The following is a 20,675-nucleotide window of genomic DNA, read 5'->3' on the forward strand; positions in this document are numbered from 1 at the left end:
AATACCCCAGGTGTGTTATATATGTGTACAGTGGCAAATTCTGGGGGACCAGGGGTTGTAAGCCCCCTTATTTGAACGATCGATGCATTTGAATGAGGAAATATGGTTGGAACCCCTCTCCATTTATCCCCCTTTTTGAAAATGGCTGGAACCGTCCCTGGGCTGTCATACTTAACATTTAAATATTGAAAGGAAGAAAAATCACATGAACACTTCGACCCAAATGTATAAGGGACATTCTTATCTTTCAAATGTCATACCTTTTAAGGTTTCTGTGGAGTTGCGACAGCACGAAAAATTCAATATTCTGGATATGGCATACATTTTTGAAAATTATATTATTTCCTAGATTATTAAACAAGGACCTCATATAAAGGACGGTGTGTCGTTATGACTTATGGTTTACGAATAACACCAATATTCCACTTTTGTCAAACAAAACTACTACTAGAGGATTAAACGATATCGACTACCAATGAGGGTCTTCAGCGACTGGCTAAATGTGTCAAACACAAAAAGGGGAACTAAATATCATCAACTGTTACTTTTGGAGAAGAAGTAATAATAAAAACAAACAAACACAAACAGTATCAAACTCAAATACAGAAAATTGTTTAAATTATGTTAAAATGATCAGCACAATATTTCCATTATAGCTTAATAACAAATATATGAGACCAGTTGAGAGACAAAAAGGATTTTTGCAGAAACTAAGATGCCGATGGAAAATTAAATAAATACTAGAAATCAGAATAATAATTTTTTAAATCTTTCCACTGACAAGAGGTAAGACCCGATAAATTATTGTCAAGAACATATCTCTACTACTTCTGGCTAGAAGCAGAACCTGAATTTTTTACACAGTAACTACGAATAAATATTTTGATTATATAGTTATATAGTTTTTAATTTCTGTGTCATTTGATCTCTTCTGGAGAGTTGTCTCATTCGCAATCATACCACATCTTCTTTTTTATAATTAATAAAGATGTCTTCAATCATCAGCGAGCCGTAGTTTTATCAGACAAACAAATCCACATGAAAGGTACGATGATGAAAAAAAAAAACATAGAAAAAAATAAAAAAAAATGTATTCACTAATTAAAAGTGATATTTTTTAAGGGACTTTTGATATTGTAAGATAGTTTTAGCAGATGTTCAGTCAATCAACAACGCCTTACAGTTTTGAGTCAAAACAAGACACGTGTATAATTAACCTCATTACTCATGACGTCAATTATCATTTCTAGAATTAGCATCCACCTTATATAATTTTGTTACTAAACTCGGTGAAATTCGTTTTGTTGAACACCGATAAATTCTAAAATAGTTCCGACAACAAAACGTATATCCATATAGCATATCTAGAAGTTAACACACATGTTTTTGGATTTGGATAGATCTTATACATAAAGTAACTTACCAAAATAATAGTCAAGACAGGTCCTGCAAATGTCCATATCAACTTGGACTCTATAGAGAACCAGCAACTGAAACAAGTGTTAAACGTGTATTTTTATATGCTCATAAAAATAATAATAAACAACTACATATAATGTAAATGTAAGAAACAACATCATACAACTAAAAAATTAAATTCATTAGTTCACGTGTAAATAGCTCGGTAATGCCTTAAAAGACCTAAGTGCATTATTTTTTAGAAAGCGTAAAACATTCTATTGATAGATTATTGTTATTTATTAATTTAGAAAACTTTGGTGTTAATACTGTTGGGAACAAGGATATGTATCGTCAACGGTAATGTTGAATATATTTATAAAGGTATTTATTGATAATATTAAGTTGTTGAATATAAGGTACAAGGCTTATAATTTGATACGACAGACGAGCGTTGAACATTGGTATTGATAATAGGGGGGGGGCGTATCTATCTTGCTTTATGCCGATGACAAAGTTATATAAGGAGATGTTTTTAATGTATTCTATAATCATGAAAGTTTAAAACTCACTTAAAGGTTGCACCTCTGTGAATATAGACATTAGAATTTCCCATAACAAGTCCCTTTGCGGCTAAAACTGTGCCACTTTTTCCGTAAAGTTTCATAAAAATCAAATCCTAGTGCGGACAGTTGATATGCACTTCTATTTTATTCAAAGGTCAGCATAGTACTGTGTGGCATATTTTTAACATTAATATGCCACGCACCTCTCAAACCTTAAACTTATACTAAAATTATGACTACCCATACATTCACTTTGGGCCTTCCTCAGAATTCAATAATCGCCACCATCATGTGTTTGTATACTGGTAACATTTCCAAGTTATGTCTCTATGAGATAAAACATAGAGATCAAATATAGGAACCAGCAAGTCACCAAAACAAAATAACTTTAAATATCATATATCCCCCCCCCCCCCCTAAGTTTAAATGATTATAATTTTGAAGCTTTCAAGTGACCAATACTTAGGCTTTTTATTAACAGATTTATTTACAAAGGCATTGGTCTCAAAATTTTGTTAACCTATATACCTTAATATACCACAAGGTACTTAACTAAGAATTTAGAAAAATGTCACTAGGTAGCGAAATCATTCGTAGCAATTCTACCAAAGCATGGCAATCGTAATTATTTCGTCTACCGACGCCAATTTGCAAACAAACGTCTCGCAGTAAAAGGTATCTCCTCTCCCCACTCAAGGTCTAAATGTTTATCGGAGTTATCTGATCTAATTTCATTTCATATGTTAAGTCTAGAGAGAGTCTGAATGATATCAATAGAATGGAAAATCTGAGTTCTCAAAATAGAAACTTCTGAAACACTTATTAGAGTTTGTATCACATAATCTTTTACGAATTTACTATAAAAATTATAAGTACTATTTGGAGAAAAGCTGACAGTTTTGTTGTGATTTTTTTTTTATAATAAATCAATCACTGGAGACTTAGTATTTCCAATTTGGCGTCGGTATACCAAAAACAAATCACTTTGACCTGCTTCTGATGCATGCTTCGAATGATCCCGACAACAACGGTAGTCGTGTTATACATCATTGTGTAGATAAATCAATTTAAATTTACGGCATTATAAGTTTAAGTAGGTTTGGCAACCGAGAAATCGAAGTAAAACGGAATTTCGCGACCGGGTAACATTTTTTAAAATGTTTAGTTAAGTACCTTGTGTCATATTAAGGTATTTAAGAGAAAAAAACTGAGACAAGTACCTGTGGTTATTTAGATTATTATATAAAAACGACTATAATGACAAAAACTGTAATTAGGTCAGAAAGTATATCATTTAGTCTACTTATTGCTAAGTGTAAAGCACATGGTGGTTTTCAAAACAGTATCTACAAAGCTTGATGTTACGATGTTTGGTTGGTCAGAAATTATGGCTCATCTATCTGGGGCAAAAGAGATCTCTGATGCATCTCAGTAAGAATAGAAAATGGTAGATTGATATACAAAAGACTTGTACACAAGACCTTTATCATATAGTACTTGTAGTAAATAGAGGACATATAAACTTTTAAACATATGGAAAAACATTAAACTGGTCGATATGAATTGAACAATCTTAAAGACTGAGTATGTGGAAACTGCAATATTCTAGAGGATGAAAAGCATGTACTTTAAAATTGTCCATTATAATAATATTATGAGGCATGATGTTTATCGATATATTGTGTTATAATGATATAGTTGTAAATTTGTCTGATGAAGAAAAAATTATGTATGTTTTTAAAAATATCGATTTTGGTGATATTGATGCGAAAAACCTGCAATTACATTTTAACAAGGAGAACAGTATTTTATATCATTCATTGCTCTTTTTTAGTACTGTAAATATAAGTTGGTATAGATGTGTATCTTAATAGTCTCTCATAATTCTTTTAAGAATTTTACATATATAACTCGTACTTGTTTTGATATATGTTGACTGTATCAATTGTTTTAAATGTATGTTGTATGTGGTGCGACTTTAATTCACTACAAAATCTGCTATCGATTTCAGTAAATGCAATGTGCGTTTCTGAAGAAATGCATGTACGCTATGTAGAAAAACTTGGTAGGCACCATAAATATTCAGTAGACAATCATATAAAGCGATAATATTGTTTTTAATTGGAAAGATATAATTTCATTCATTTATTTTCTTATCCATTTATTTTTTCTTCCAAATTATTAATTTCCAATTTATCAGCAGTACAATAGCATCTGGTCCGTCGTATGGTGTTAGCATATCTCGATTGATACGTTAGTCTAGTGCAGGTTCTCACTATATGGTCTTAATATACAGGAGTGTGCGCCTTACGCTGAAACTGATCCAGCAGTTAAGAGGAGGAAAAATTAAAAATAACACTGCGTAATTTTTTTTGACACCATCACACATTGGTTGATCTATACGAGGTGTCTGTGTCTAATCTGACTTACGACATCTTTACAATGTCTTAGATTGTGGTTCAACATATTTGTTGTCTGTCTTTTAAGTACCGAATGTGACCTATTCCTGGATATGAATCTGTTGCGGAATGTGAATTTGCATTGCTATACGACGTGTCTCGGTATTTATACATCCAACACTCATGTAGTTAGTTAGAATGTGTCTTTTGTGGACTCGGTTGGATATTGTGTACCGTCATACCGTTTGCGGTTTGACATTTCACATATGACCTATTTGTCAGTTGAGTCAAATAAATGTCCATTTTATATGGTATACAAGTACTGTATAATACTGTCCAAGTAATTATGACGTCATCACATCATTTATTAAAAATAGCTATTCAAGACCGTCATAATCATGATAATTATTTGGACTAGTATTGTGAGAATAATTATTAATATTTGGATCTTGATCAAAATTATTGACATGAATGAACTTCAAAGTTATGTATATGTCACTGTTTGAAGTGTCCTGTTCTGACGTTAATGGGAAATGTTTGTTGCTAATGCTGTTGAAATGCACAAATATATCATTTATTTATGCGTTTCCCGATGCTAAGTGTGTGTATTGTTTTTCTGTCATGTTTAAGTTGTCATTTTAGCGAAATTATTTCAGTACAATGCCATATAAGCCGGAGGTTTGGCAAGTCATTAAACCAGGTTTAACCTACCAGTTTATCTCAACATGTCCTGTATCAAATCAGAAATATGGTAGCTGTTATGAAATAGTCTGTTTCTATGAATGTTTGTGTTTGTTTTTGTTGCACTTCAGTGTTTCTTTTGATCGGTTGTTTTCCTCTTAAAGTAGATGTGTTTCCCTAGGTTTTATTTGTAATCCGGATTTGTTTCTCTCAATCAATTAATGACTTTTGAAAAGCGGTATACAAGTGTTGTGTTTTTTTTTTCAACCCCAATGGGTAACACACTATTATAAGCAAGATTGCTTAATAGTTGTATTTCATAACTTCAGTAAATGAAATCATACCAAGTTTGGTTAATTTTAATTTCATTTGATTACTGCCATGGTGATATAATGTTTTTATCTTTAGTAAAAGAGGGTCGAAAAAGAAACTGACTACCCCAGTAAAAATAAATATATGCATGTTTATAAATTCAGCATAAATTAAGAAATAATTGATGCAGGCTATACTTTTTTTGTAGTTTTAAAATGGGTAGGCATTATATTCGTGATAATTTTTGCCCGAGCGAAAGTGAGGCCTAAAATACCACGCATATAATGCCTACCCCTGTTAAAAATAAGATAAAGTATAGCTTGCATCAGTTATTTAGATTTTGATTTAGGACAATTAAGGTGATTTCTATGTCCAATGTGTATAAGTGTAGATCGTTTGTGTAGGCTCTTCCCTTTTTTTGGTAAACAATCAGACGACTGGCAATGTGTAATTATCAGACGAATGGGGTTTGAACAGACAGCATGAACGTTGTCGTATCTAGGTCAAATATGTCAATTACGAATTGTAACTCATTGTAGTCATAATATAACAATATGTGCATCAAAGGTTTGAAAGTGTTTAAGTTTATAAGATATATTAAATGCCTGCCAATTTAATAAAATCCTTCTTCTGCAGTAGTCAATGTAAGCACGTAAAACAAATTTAATTGGATTACGAGGATGGGTTTATTTACAAAGCGAAAAAAGCACGTCATATTAGAATATAAAAAAGAAGATGTGGTATGATTGCTAATGAGACAACTGTCCACAAGAGACCAAAATGGCACAGACATGAACAACTATAGGTCACCGTACGGCCTTTAACAATAAGCAAAGCCCATACCACATAGTCAGCTATAAAAGGCCCCGATATGACAATGTAAAAAAAATCAAACAAGAAAACCAACGGCCTTATTTAAAAAAAAAAACTGAACAAAAACATATATGTAAGACATAAACAAACGACAACCACTGAATTAAAGGTTACTGACTTGAGACAGATACATACCTAAATAATGGGGCGGAAATAAACATGTTAGCGGGATCCCAACCCTCCCCCTAGCCTGGGACAGTGGTATAATAATACAACATTAAAACGAACTTATAAAAATAAGTTGAAAATGGCTTAACATGACAGCTGGACAAAAATAGAAGTGGACGTGGCCGGGTACTTTTACATCCCGACAACAGTAAGATACTAGGAACAGATTTGAGAGTACTCGTAGTTATCTGATAGCTAGTTCAAAGCCACAAACAACTAATAAAAAAATCATGCATCTAAGACTAAACTATCAATCAGTACACATCCAACATCCAATGGATTTAGTGTAAAGACGTCATAAACAGTCAGAGAAAAACATGACCTTGTGCAATGACAGAATAACTTTTAAACAATCAATTTATTCATATTTTTTTAGTAAACGTAAGGACATTTGAAAAATATTGATACATAAATTTTGCACTCAAAAAAAGTGAATTATAAATACTATTGAGAATTGCCATATCCATCCAGTTTAGTTGCACCCATAGATATTCCGACAATGACAGCTGGAGCAACTACAAATATAAATTTGAGATTTGGTTATAGATGAATTTTAATCCATGTCTTACTGTATTATATTGCAGATGTTATCTAATAATTCGTTTCTATGTATGTTGCATTGGCGTTTGTTTTTTGTTGCACTATAGTGTTCTGTTATACACACGTTAATAATGAATTTCGGTATACAATATTCAACGTTCTGTTCTAATGCAATGTCATTATTAAAGTCCTCACCTGACAAATATCACCTTTTTTATATACAAAACAAACTATAACATTTTCTGATGCATGAAAAACTTGACTCCGGGCGCGGGATTTCCTCTCTGTGTTGAAAAACCCATTGGTGGACTATGGCATTGGTCTGGTCTCTTTGACACATTTCCCATTTCCATTCTCAATTTTATCATACTTAACCAGAGTGCAAACTGACAGTCGGTTATAATCTGTTTAATGCCAAAAGGCAATACCACCTGATTTTTTGATAAATTATGTATTGATTGTTATGATGAGATATTAAGTTATTACACAACACAGCAATGTTGTCTGTTATTTTTAAATGGGAGAAATCCTTTTGCGCCACAACTTTTTTTCTCCAATGCTACGTTTGCGCCACCTGTTTTAAAATTACATGGCATCATTTGCGCCAAAAATAAAACATACGATTGCGCCAAAAATAAAACATACGATTGCGCCAATTAGAAGAAAAATGACTTCCCTCCACCTTTATTCTGACTTAGAACCGGCAGTTTACACGGCAAATGTTTCCTTTTCTGAAACATATCTTCTTCTTACTGCTGCTGCTTGGGTATACTTCCCAAATTATTGTATGTAGTAGCTTGTAACTTCAATTTATTTTCCAAAAAACACAAAAAAAGAAGGATGAAATGCATAAAACAGTTCAATGTAATTCTTGTGGAATGCTTCTGCTCCATTACTGATACGTCTTACGGTAGATAGTTTTAGCCCATACGCATGGTGTCATCAACATATGTGACTAAAACATAATCAGAAAATGCTTCTATGTTCTTCTCTTTTGGCATATCTTGTATTAAATCTTCAGCAAAGCGATAAGTTTTCTTCTCCCTCTGTACATGGACTGTCTTTTTTAAGTCATTTCTCTCCAGATGCTCATCTACATGGTGAAATATCTCCAAACATATGATACTTTTTAAGCCAAAAATAAGAATAAATATACATTTATGATAGATATGTGCATGATGTGTACAGGTAAATTGGCGCAAATGAACTCTGTATATTGGCGCAATTGATACATTTGGAAAACAAAATTTGGCGCAAATGATACCCCTGAAAAACGGTAATTGGCGCAAAAGGACTGCTGCCTTTTAAATAGCAGTATGTGTAAACATGCAATGAAAACAATGAAAATAAAATATATCAACTGTTTTTGTACTATAAAGGACAATGTTTTGCATAAGAAATAAAAGAAACTTTACTGTACCCCAGCATGCTGGTATCAGCCATTTTGTTCTTGAAGATGTAATTTCGAAAACAAAAAACACGTTAATCGTTAACTCAACTCCTTCTGCTAACATTAAGGCGAAGTCTACTAAAAAGATGTAATGCAGCAGTGCTGCCATAGCTGTACAGACTCTCTACAATTAATATTTACAAATTTGTTTGAATATATATTGTCTTAGCTAAATGATTTTGCACTCCAAAATCATTGAAATCAATTTTACTGAAAAACTCTAACATTTTTACACAATCCAGAATCAAACGTATAAGAAATTAATCTGATTATTTATAACAACCCAAGGAAGGCCCACTTTACGTTATGTGAAATAAGTAGCAAAAATTAAATTTTTCAACAATGTCAGTTGAAATAGCTACGAACGTAAAACAAAAATCAGCATTTTAACGGATGATGTTGGTTTGTTGCACCGCAGCCATAATAAGTCCGTAGCAAAATAATACCAATTGTGACAGTTACGGACATTTGATTCAGAATGACATCTAGCTCATTATATTCACAAAACTATTATGTTTTAATACAACATCCTTCACTGTGGTAAAGCTGATGACCGTAGCTCGATTCACGCCAGGACACGGAGTTGTCATGTTTTAAACACAAAAAGCTGTTTGTTGATAATAAGAGTTTCTCATTCTCTTCCCTCATTCAATAATGAATATATGGTTCAGTCACAACTATTACTATTACAGCAGCACCTGCATACGGGGTATATATATATCCCAATTGATACGATATTCCGTGCTTGCATTTCCTATCATGATTTTCTTGATAGAGGGTTGCTGCTCACAAGGAAGCTATTAAACCAAGAGTTCGAAGTTGTGAAGTTGAAATCATCCCTTCGTAAATTTTACAGACGCCATCACGAGTTGGTTGACCGTTATGGAACAACCGTTTCACAAATAATATCGGATATGTTCCTTACGTCGTAACTACAATCCTCTTCCTTTCATGAATGTGACCTACCGAATTAGACTATTTACCGGAGTTGTTATCACATAAGCAACACGACGGGTGCCACATGTGGAGCAGGATCTGCTTACACTTCCGGAGCACCTGAAATCACCCCTAGTTTTTGATGGGGTTCGTGTTGTTTATTCTTTAGTTTTCTATGTTGTGTCATGTGTACTATCGTTTGTCTGTTTGTCTTTTTCATTTTTAGCCATGGCGTTGTCAGTTTATTTTAGATTTATGAGTTTGACTGTCCCTTTTTTACTATTTATGACGTACCGATGTATACGTGACTCGTGTATATTTGAAAATATTATAATTACAACGGTTTATAGACCAATAGATATATAACAGTTTTTGTTTTGTTTATCGTTATCATATATGAATGAGGAGATGTGGTATGATCATCAATGAGACAATTATCAACCAGACCACTGCAGGCCTTTGTCGATGAAAAACATAACGTTAAACCGGCGACAGGTTCTGTCAAATCAAATTTAATCAGTTCAAACGAAAACAGCGACTTAATAAACCAGAGCTTGTATTGTATCTATTACAAGCATACCGAGCTGCTCTTCGTTTGACCACCTCAATTTGATTAGTTTGTTGTTTGTTGGGAGTAACCCAGACACAAGTGCTTTACTCAAATTTTGTTTTAACTAAACCCATGTTTTAATTTTTATCATGCTGTTATGTGACGTACATGTACAGTTCATTATTCTTGTGTGCTCTATTTGTGTTCTGTCGTAAATTGATTTTAGGTGTTCGTTGTTATTCTGTGGTCTACATGTTGAAATGTACTATTATATTATGTATTTATGTATTTCTCTGTCCTGAATGTTCTTGCATTTATTTGCACTGTATTCATGTCACGATATTTTGTCATTTTAGTGGTATTTTTATAACAGCAATATAAGCAAGAGGTTTGAAAAGTCATAAAACCAGGTACAACCCATCAATTTATCTTGAAAAGTCCTGTAACAAGTCAGAAATATGGTAGTTATAATCACATCGTTTGCGTTTCTTTTTGTAGCAGTTCAGTGATTTAGTTGTTCCGATTTGTTTCCTCTTATAGTTAATGTGTTTCCCAAAGTTTTTGATTTGTTACAGTTCAATCGAGTTATGACTATTGAACAGCGGTGTACTTCTATTGCCTGTATTTAGTTTAGATACATTTTTGAAAAATTTCTGCAATTTTCAATTGATGTTTAATTATCATATAAAATTCAGAATATTGAAATGGGAAATATGTCAAAGGGACTACAACCCGACCAAATAGAAGACAACAGCTAAAGGCCAGCAATTGGTCTTCAACGCAGTGAGAAAATCCTGCACAATTTAAGATCTGATTAAATTGTTATGCCTCAAGGTTTAAGTTGCTAGATAGATATAAGATATGTGGTATTAGTGTCAATGGGACAACTTTCCATCCAAGTCACAATTTATAAAAGTAAATCATTATTAGTCAAAGTACGGTCTTCAACCCGGAGCCTTAGCTCACACCGAACAACAAGCTATATTCATGCTTCAGTGACTAAAATCTACTAAATACACATTCTAGAGATTTATTATTTTCACAGTCAAAGAAGACATGACTTGTGCAATGTCTATGTTTGAGGAATATGACAAAAAAAATGTATTCAGGGTTGACTGGGTTTTTTTCGGTTTATTTCTTAGCATGAATAATTTGTCGTCTGGAATGCCCGAAATTAATCTGTCTGTTTCCCATTGTGCCGCTGAATCTAAGTCCAGTTGAAGATTCTATGCATCATCTTTGTTAGTTATCTGTCTACAGATGCTCTTTTCAACGGCAAATAGACTTAAAGTGGTATGTTGAACGTATTCTAGGAAATCATTGAAGTGAATGAGAAAACAAATGGAAAAGCAACAGTGTCATAGTGTCATGTGCACTCTAGATAATGCGCATATTTGCTCTAATTGTACGTCATCTAATAGGAATTCTTGGGTATTAATATCCATAACGTATGTTTGTCATCTATGTCTCAACCTTTTGTGAGGAAACTTGACAAAAACTTTCGCAAAGTCAAATACAATGACATTAGTTTTTTTAAATGTTGTCTTCTGTCAGGTTTTTTATGGAAGATATTAATCGGGTCCCTTATTAGCTTTTAGATAGAAAGCTGTGCTGTGATCATATGATTTATTGTAAATTTTCAAAGTTTTCCATTATTTGACTAGCAATGACATGCTCTTATATTTTAGAAAGTAGTTGTATTGATCACATTGTGTTTGTCTCCGTTTTTGAAGGATGAGCGTGATGATATGACTGATATGATCTTCAGGTTATTTAGGTTTGCCGCATATTGGTCAGGTTGATATAAAGGAGTAATTTGATGATACCTTTTCATTTGTGCATGTAATCATAGATATTTTGTGTGTTTTTATTTTATAGATGATTCAGTTGTGAACGTTTTTTGAAAATGTCTCATTGAGAATATTTGTCTTATCTTTTGTGGTCAATATGAAAATACCAATTTTTTTAGGTGCAGCTATACCAGAATTATAATTTTTCATGTTTTAGATACATGCAAATAGGGGTTTAGGTGGTGTTTTAACTCGAAGGTCTATATGTTTTTTCCCTTTTTAATGTCAGTAAGCCGAGCTCATGTCTGTATGCAATGGGTTTTTTCTTCTTCATATCTTTGCATCTTACTTTCGGTTGCAAATTATCTTTAATTTTTATGCAGACGTTTAGTTTTATTTAGTTTTATCTTTATTTTTAATTGCATTTCAAGGTAATTTTATGTTTTGTTTTTGTTTCTAAATTAATAAGTTGAAAAGCTCAGACGGTACTGCTACGATATATATATCTATAATAAACATTAGACATTGTTAATAACCTATTTAGTAGGACTCTAAAGTGCGATGGTACTCTAAAGTGCGATGGTCACGCTAAAGTGCAATGGTCTACGCTAAAGTACGATGGTGTCTCACGCTAAAGTGCAATGGTTGTTTGTTCGCTAAAGTACGTTCGTGTATTACGCTAAAGTGCGATGGTCCAAAGGGTAAGATGCGAGGGGTTAAAACATACAGGTTAAAAAAGTTTTGCAAATGCTAGTATGCTAAGGTATAACATAAGTGATAGGCTTTATAATTTTGCGGTAGCCTAAGTGATTGTTTCTAAATAAACAAGTTCGACGAAGTAACAATTGCTATAAAGGTACTAATTTATGTGTCGCAAAATATCAAATTTCATGTTAAATGAATTTTTAACAACTTGGAGCGTATTCATGGTATTGAATATTTGGATAATTGGTATATATTGTCGTTCAGACCAATGTTACAACCTCCCTTACAGTCGTCATTGAAAAATTATAAATACGAAATTCGTTCATTGTCGGAATATGCAACATTTATTCTTTTATTTATAAGCTTTTAATCATGTCAAATGCGAGAGAAAGGCAATGTTCGCCTAGCTTTCTACTTTTTCTTAACGAGAACAAATACATGTACATGTTTTATTTTTCTACAATGTACAGTACAAACAAATGTTTAAGCAGAAAATTTATAATTCACACATGAAAACATGTATGTCTATTTTACCGTCGGACGTATCTTTTATTAAAATCGACAGCATTTTAACGAGGATCACAAAGTAAACTGCCACATAAACAATGCTTCAAATGTATCCGTTTGCTTCTAAAAGAAGCAGGATAAGTATGCGTATACTGTTTTGTATGTATTTAGTAAATTTGTGCAAGTCCTTCCAGAACTCGAAAAAAATAAACATTGCGCTACAGCCGACAACGAACGGTTAAGTTTAAATTAATTACTAGTATCAAAGTCGTGGACATTTATTGTATAAATTGTTAATAAAATATTCTGAATCTATCTTCCTGCATGTTCATTTTTGGTTTGTATAAACGACTGATAACGTCATAATCAAACTACGTTTCTTACGTCTATACTTTCGCGGACCATCGCACTTTAGCGCATTGCATCGCACTTTAGCGTGACCATCGCACTTTAGCGTCCCCATCGCACTTTAGAGTCCTACATATATATCTATAATAAAATATATATTTTTTAGAGTTCGAGCAATTTTTATAACACAAGGACTACCAACATACTACGTTACAAGTAAGTCTGTTTCAAATGCTGACTAACATTTAGAAATTAACAATGAGAACCAATTTAGAGATATACTGTAAGACAAAAAAGATAATTTTAGCTTCCAAATAGGAAATTGCCGTGTCTACGTAACACTATTTCAGCAGAGGCTGTATATGAAGAAAGTGTCTCTCAGTTGATACGACATTCAATCACTTTGGTTTACTATCATTATCTTTTTTATAGAGGGATGCTGCTAACAAGGATGCATTCAAACCAAGAGTTCCTAGTGGTGAAATTGAAATAACCCCTTTGACAGTCCCTGTCACGATGTGATTGATTTTAATAGAAGATCTGTTTCACATTGACGACATTTATTTTCCAATTGTTGTAAGCACAATCCCTTGCTCAATAACAGAAATAACATGAGTCTATTACAGTACACAAAACGTATAAATATTTTTTGGGAATTTGCCTATGTTCCGTTAGTTTTTGATACAGATTGGTAAAAGAAGGAATAATATTTGTGTTTTTTTTTACTTAAGGTGGTTTTATTCACAGAATCCAATTGTAAGCTGCGGACAAACGGAATGAAATATGTATTAAACTTCATTGCAGATCACATTGTTAGAATAAAAAAAATAATCAACATCACAATATTTACCAAGAAACCTTTACGTTCGTAAATGCCACTTATTTATGTTTTAACCAAAAAATTATATTTTAAAAATTAGGAGTGGTATCAGGTATTACGGAAGGGTAGGCAGATTCTGATCCAAGCGTTGCACTCGTTGTGTTGCTCGTGTAAGTTCAAGCCTGGTATTGGGTCAAATTCGGTAAGTCACATTTGAGGGAAAATGATGGGATTGTGGTAACATATATGTGGGAGGCTCTGCTTGAATGGTGTTATATGGAAATGGAATATTTTCAATTGGTAAGCTAAAAGCAATTCTTTTGTTGGAAAGCTTTGTTCTTAACGAACCCCTTTTGTTATTTCAATATGTAAGTCAGGAAGTCTTTACTGTCTGTTGTAACTTTAATTTTTATTTTTGTTGGGATAGACGAGTTTGACATTCACCACACTTTGCATATTGCAATGAGAGGACATCATATATATATATAGACTAAGACAAGTATACAACATTTTCAAATAATTTAAAAAGAGGTAGTAATAAAATAAATACGTAAATACCCCTACCAAAACAAAAAAACATACCTTATTGTCAGTGCGAGAAATTCCTACTAGAAACAAGATGTAAGAGATTATCAAAGCAACGCAAAGATTAACCAGTAATATTGCTTTATCCTTTTTTATCTTTTCAAATGCTCTTGTTCCCTGCGTCAGATTCCTACAAATGATAAATAATGAAACAAACAAAAAAAACAATTAAATAATTTTAACTATATTTATTATTCATAACTTTATATGTCTCATTTTCCTGTATAGCGTGTTGATATATATTTGTTTAGACCTACTGGACATGTCTTTCAAATTGTGTAATATTTGTATCATAGATTTGCTGAAATGCTGACCATTCCGATGTAGCTAATTGAAATACGTTAAGGGTGTTCCTGGTTCCATTTTTGTCCAATCCCATGTTTAATACAAATTTTCTCAAAGCGTTTTTTTCCGCATGTTGAAGTAATATTTCTATAACTGCTATCATGACATTGTTCAAGGATATAATTTTGGAGCAATAACGTCAAGTGCCAGATTATTTGCAACATCATTTTCGAAGTGGTATGTGGTTTGTTCATAATGAATGCACAATAGACAGATAGCTGCAAAATTTGAGTGATCAAAGTGTAAAAACGCTGATACAAATTCAAAATGTTAAATACTTATCATGAACACCCTCGGCTTTAAACCATTACAATTCTGTATTTTCAAGACTGAACTCTACTTAAACTAGTGTTTAAACAACATACTGTAAATTATGTTACTCAATTAAGTAATATTGAAAATCCATAAAATTGAGAATGGAAATGGGGAATGTGTCAAAGAGACAACAACCCGACCAAATAAAAAACAACAGCAGAGGGTCACCAACAGGTCTTCAATGTAGCGAGAAATTCCCGCACCCGGAGGCGTTCTTCAGCTGGCCCCTAAACAAATATATACTAGTCCAGTGATAATGAACGCCATACTAATTTCAAAATTGTACACAAGAAACTAAAATTAAAATAATACAAGACTAACAAAGGCCAGAGGCTCCTGACTTGGGACAGGCGCAAAAATGCGGCGGGGTTAAACATGTTTGTGAGATCTCAACTCTCCCCCTATACCTCTAACCAATGTAGAAAAGTAAACGCATAACAATACGCACATTAAAATTCAGTTCAAGAGAAGTCCGAGTCTGATGTCAGAAGATGTAACCAAAAAAAATAAACAAAATGACAATAATACATAAATAACAACAGACTACTTGCAGTTAACTGACATGCCTATTGCATTAAACTACAGCTGGATTGTTTAAGAACGGTAAAATTGATTTCAATAAATTTTGCGTTTATTTCATTTATTTCATTTACCTCCATAACATGGTATATATGCTAACTGTAACAACAAGGAACATGATCGAAATACCACAGCCGGCAGCAGATATTTTACTTAACACTAAGCTGTGCGACGAAGGCTGCAATTAATTTGTAAATATAATTATTATAAAATAATGACATAAAATTTATAAAATAAAATTCTGCTTGTTTGGATGCATATAGATATGTAGAAAATGTGGGTACAAATCTATTGTTTTCACAAACTTTCTTTCACCCAAAAACATTTTTTTTTATCATTTTCAACATAACCGTTAGATTTACATCAAATTAAAACCATGCAAATGTTCTGAATCATGCAAAGGTTGTAAAATATGTAAAATAACAAAAATCCCGAAATCAAATCAGATAGTTAAATGGAGAACAACTGTCATATTCAAGGTTTGATACTTGCATTTCTTTTTTTATAAAATGGTTGGTTAAAACTAAGTTTATAGCTAGCTTAATCTCTCATTTGTTTGACATTTGTTCCATTAAATATTGCAATATGACTTCTGTTCAAAAAGAAGCTGTTGACCACTAATACCCTGATTGTAATTACTTTCGTCTTAACGAGACCATTAGCGCTGTTTAACTGCTTTACGTAGAGGAATTGGAAGCGCTCTGGAAACGTTGCTGATAATAATCATGTGTCCTTCAGAGCTTCAATTTATTTTTTAAACATGAATATCCTGTTAAAGTTAATACAGCTGTTCCAATTTTGTACCCAAAAACTCCAGATTCAACAATTAGTCCTTCGTGTTTTATGTGTTTTGTCATTTTATTTTGCCATGTGATTATGGACTTTCCGATTGGATTTTCATCTTCAGTATTCAGTTCAGTTTTTTTGTGATTTTACTTTTTTTCCAGACATTTCGAAAATTGGATTTAGTCACGATCATACTGAGGAATTTGTATATTGACATTAACCCTAAACAACAAGCTCTGATAGTTACTGTCTTGTTTTATTGGTAACATATTAGTTTTGGGTCTATTGTTCAATCTGGAAAAACTTCATGGTAAGAAGTATCGTTGTTTCAATGTCAGTGTAATACTTAATTTAACTATAAGCCCATTATACTTGTCCTTGTTGTACACATGATTGTTCTTTTGTGTATCATTTCTTGCCAGGTTCAGATCATTTTCGACAAATTCTCCTTCTAATCAACAATGCCGGCCATGCTTACACTATTACAAGTAAAGTGTAGATAATAATACCCGGGATATATAGCTTTGACAACTTATCAAAGCAATTGACATCAACCGAACTAGTTGCACAGTGTTGAAAGGGAGTAAAACGTGAAAGACTAAAGATACAATTCAGTATACCATCATTCACTCACTGGCTCAAACGAATGATAAAGAACTAATTTTGTACTTTGTAAACAAAGTGTTCTGTGGGTTGTTTTTTTTTCATATCTATGGTGGTGTGTATCATTGATTTTTTCGGCCAAAATCCTTATTATAAATTATTGTACAAGTTGTAAGTGAATGTTTGTAAAATATTGTTCAAATTGTACAAAGTCAAACTACATATTATAATTTTTACATTTTTTATTTGTACATTTTTATTTATTTAACAAAACGATTACTTGCACACAACATGTGTATGTTAAGCATGTTTTTTCCTAATATTGTAATTAAAAGCAGTAGTTCAATTTAATTAATACTCACTGCCTTTCCTGAACTCATCAATATTGCAAAATTTGTAGTGTGATCATACTGACATACGGTGACTGCTTCTGAGGTAGCAACTAATTTTGAACCTACGAAAGACCAGGCACCGTTAGGAGTGCTTCTGCAAAATAAAATTACAACTTTGTATCCATATATTTAATTTTCATCAACCAGTAAATTATAGAATACTAGTGATGAAAAATTATTATGGTGAATATGAAATGTGACCGATAACCATGCGTTACAACTGATACAATTCTTTTACATATAAGTTATAAAAATTATGAAAATGTATTGATGGCTTACTAAAATATGATGTTTATTTCTGTTTTGTAAAAGTAACCAATTTGCACAAATTATTATAATTGAACATAAAATGTAAAAATTGAATTTTTATTTTTTACCTTTTACAAATTTTAACATTGGCCTAAATTGCAATGGTACACTGATGATTTTAAATAGGGATTTGGTAAAAATAAATAAATATTGATACATATTATCTATTTTTTTAAATTTAAAGACCACATAATAAACCTTTTTTAACAAAATACAAAAACAAAACTCTGTATCATTTGTTTCAGCATGCGAGTTAATTTTCATCGGAAATTGGAACATCATCTTTTTACTTTTACATTTAGAAGTGCTGCAATCCTTTTGAATTTACATGATAGAAACCCTTGCCTACCAGCGTTTGAGTGCTTTTAAACTGCTTGAAAAGTTCAAGCTCATGAATAGGTATCAAATGTACCAGGCTTATAATTTGATACGCTAGAAGTGCGTTTAGTCTTCATCAGTGACGCTCAGAATAAAAAAGTTAGAAAGCCAAACAAGTAAATAAGTATAAAGTTGAATAGCATTGAGGACCCAAAATTACAAAAAGCTGTTTTAAATACGGCTACAGCCTTGGATAAGAAAATCCTTAGTATCTGGAATAATTCATACTTCTGCAAACAGTTAACTCCTAAACATGATTCTATAGTTGATATTCATGTCAACTCCGAAGTGCTGACTACTGGGCTGTTGATACAATCGGGGGAAAACCTCGCTGGGAATAAACACAAGTCTTCAACAGCCTCAATTTCATTCAAGACAAAATATTCTGTTATACATCCTACAGATTTTCCAATGCAGTACCACAAATCTCAAGATTCAACGATTACGCCTTAGATATTTCGAGTTTTGTTTGGGCACGATCATACAGAGGATTAGGTACAATGAAACTGTCAATACAACTTGTTTTTATAATTTTCTTTTCGTGTTCTTTGTAAGGTATTCGGCTCGGGGCTGTTGGTCAAACAGCGTACGCTTTCTGGCACGTTTAAACGTATTTCAATGTAAGTAACTGCCTGGTTGTCACTGGGTACAATTTCATTTGTACAATAAAAATTAATAGGCATACATGTATCAATTACATTTCCTGTATCCATCTGGGTTTATAATCCTTATTAAGCCAATTTAATTTTTGCTGTGATAACTTTAGATGATAAAACATGCTCTCAAAAGCAGAAATATATTAAGCTTGGTGTACATATGATTTGACCTAAATGTATTATTTTCTGCGAGTTTCAGAACAAAATTGTCAAGCTGATGAACACTGCTGTCAATGTTTACGTTATTGCATTAACAGAGTTAATGACAAAAGGAGTTTTAATAAAAACTTGCAACTTTCTAAACAAAACAATGAATAGTTTTTAGGAAGAGTTGAAAACAAAAAATGCTCGGGGCAATTTCAATTGATTGCAGTTAAAAATATTCAAAAGGAAATCATTTCTGTCATAATAATAACTAATGCATTGTTTGTACAAATTATCATGTATTTTAGTCAGATTTTGAACAAAATTCAATGATAATGAGTACAAAATAATTTGAACCATACATTTTTTTTGTACTAATTTTATTTTTTACAAATACTAACTGTACACAATATATTGTATAAAATTGAGAATGGAAATTGAGAATGTGTCACCGAGCTAACATCCCAAGATACAGCGAGAAAATCACGAAAGAGAAGCGGGCTTCATGTGGTCCCTTAACACAAATATAAACTAGTTCAGTGAAAATGGACGTCACACTCAACTCCAAAACAAATAAAAATACTAGAATGATAGAAAACAATACAAGACTAACAAAGGTCACATACTCCTGACTTGGGACAGGCGCATTAATGCGGCGGAGTTAAACATTTTTACTGAGATTTCAACCCTCCCTCTTTTCCTCCAGCCAATGTATGATAAACAAAAGCACATCAATAAGAACAGTAAAATCCACTTTAAAAAAAGTCCGAGTTCGATATCAGGAAAGGTAACAGAAGAAACTAAGCAAAATGACAATGATACATATATTAACAAAGTACTTCTAGCAGTTTCTGCCATGCCAGCTTTCTTAATTGATTAATATGTGTTTAGATTTTTGGTGTTTTAAGCATCGCGGTTGGGCTATTTCGTGGCGGCCAGTTTTATTTGTGGAGGAAGCCAGAAACTGATTAAAAGATTATGCCAAGGCTCCGTGTTGAAGGCCGTACTTTAACCTATAATGGTTTACTTTTTAAATTGTTATTTGGATGGAGAATTGTCTCATTGGCACTCACACCACATCTTCCTTTATCTATGTTTCAATCTTATGAAAATCAAGCACATTCCTCTCGTTATGGGTTTAGTATCATATCATTATATGATATAAGAAAAGAACATAGCCCGTGTCTTGCCAGCAACTGGTTTTCGAATAAATTTGTTTATTTCCGATGCAAAAATCATATGTCTTTGAGTTAATCAATAATACTTCCAAAATTGCAATCTTAAATGACAAATCAACAGTATCAGAGATACATCCCATCTTAATCAATGGTGTTTAAAGGTTTTTCACTTTTGACGTGAATGACGACTGTTTTTGTGATTTACATAGAAAATTACCATAAAAAGATTGAACGTGTTTCTGCATGCAATTTGATTTATATTTACTAATGACCTTGTACTGATGACAAAATTAAGTAAATGAATGGACTAGTTTGTTAAACCTTGTTGTTATAATGTTTCAGTTTAACAGAAATAGATCTTT

The 20,675-nt window shown here is 32.5% G+C and overlaps 2 protein-coding genes across 2 annotated transcripts in view; both read right to left on the reverse strand.

Moving 5' to 3' along the window:
- The window catches only part of LOC143047880 (uncharacterized), a 62,597-nt gene extending 47,843 nt beyond the window's left edge, over positions 1 to 14,754 (reverse strand). Inside the window, exons 1-4 of the mRNA XM_076221203.1 lie at positions 14,626 to 14,754; positions 8,358 to 8,511; positions 6,843 to 6,912; positions 1,424 to 1,490 (exon numbers count right to left, since the gene is read on the reverse strand). Of these exons, the coding sequence (XP_076077318.1) occupies positions 1,424 to 1,490; positions 6,843 to 6,912; positions 8,358 to 8,496 (276 nt within the window). The 5' untranslated portion in view covers positions 8,497 to 8,511; positions 14,626 to 14,754. The remainder of the gene's footprint in view (positions 1 to 1,423; positions 1,491 to 6,842; positions 6,913 to 8,357; positions 8,512 to 14,625) is intronic.
- A 1,183-nt stretch (positions 14,755 to 15,937) lies between these two features.
- The window catches only part of LOC143049527 (adhesion G protein-coupled receptor B3-like), a 33,721-nt gene continuing 28,983 nt past the window's right edge, over positions 15,938 to 20,675 (reverse strand). Inside the window, exons 11-12 of the mRNA XM_076223133.1 lie at positions 17,619 to 17,742; positions 15,938 to 16,045 (exon numbers count right to left, since the gene is read on the reverse strand). Coding sequence (XP_076079248.1) covers positions 15,938 to 16,045; positions 17,619 to 17,742 — 232 coding nt within the window. The remainder of the gene's footprint in view (positions 16,046 to 17,618; positions 17,743 to 20,675) is intronic.

The sequence above is a fragment of the Mytilus galloprovincialis genome, chromosome 10, assembly GCF_965363235.1.
Source record: "Mytilus galloprovincialis chromosome 10, xbMytGall1.hap1.1, whole genome shotgun sequence".
Lineage (NCBI taxonomy): Eukaryota > Metazoa > Mollusca > Bivalvia > Mytilida > Mytilidae > Mytilus > Mytilus galloprovincialis.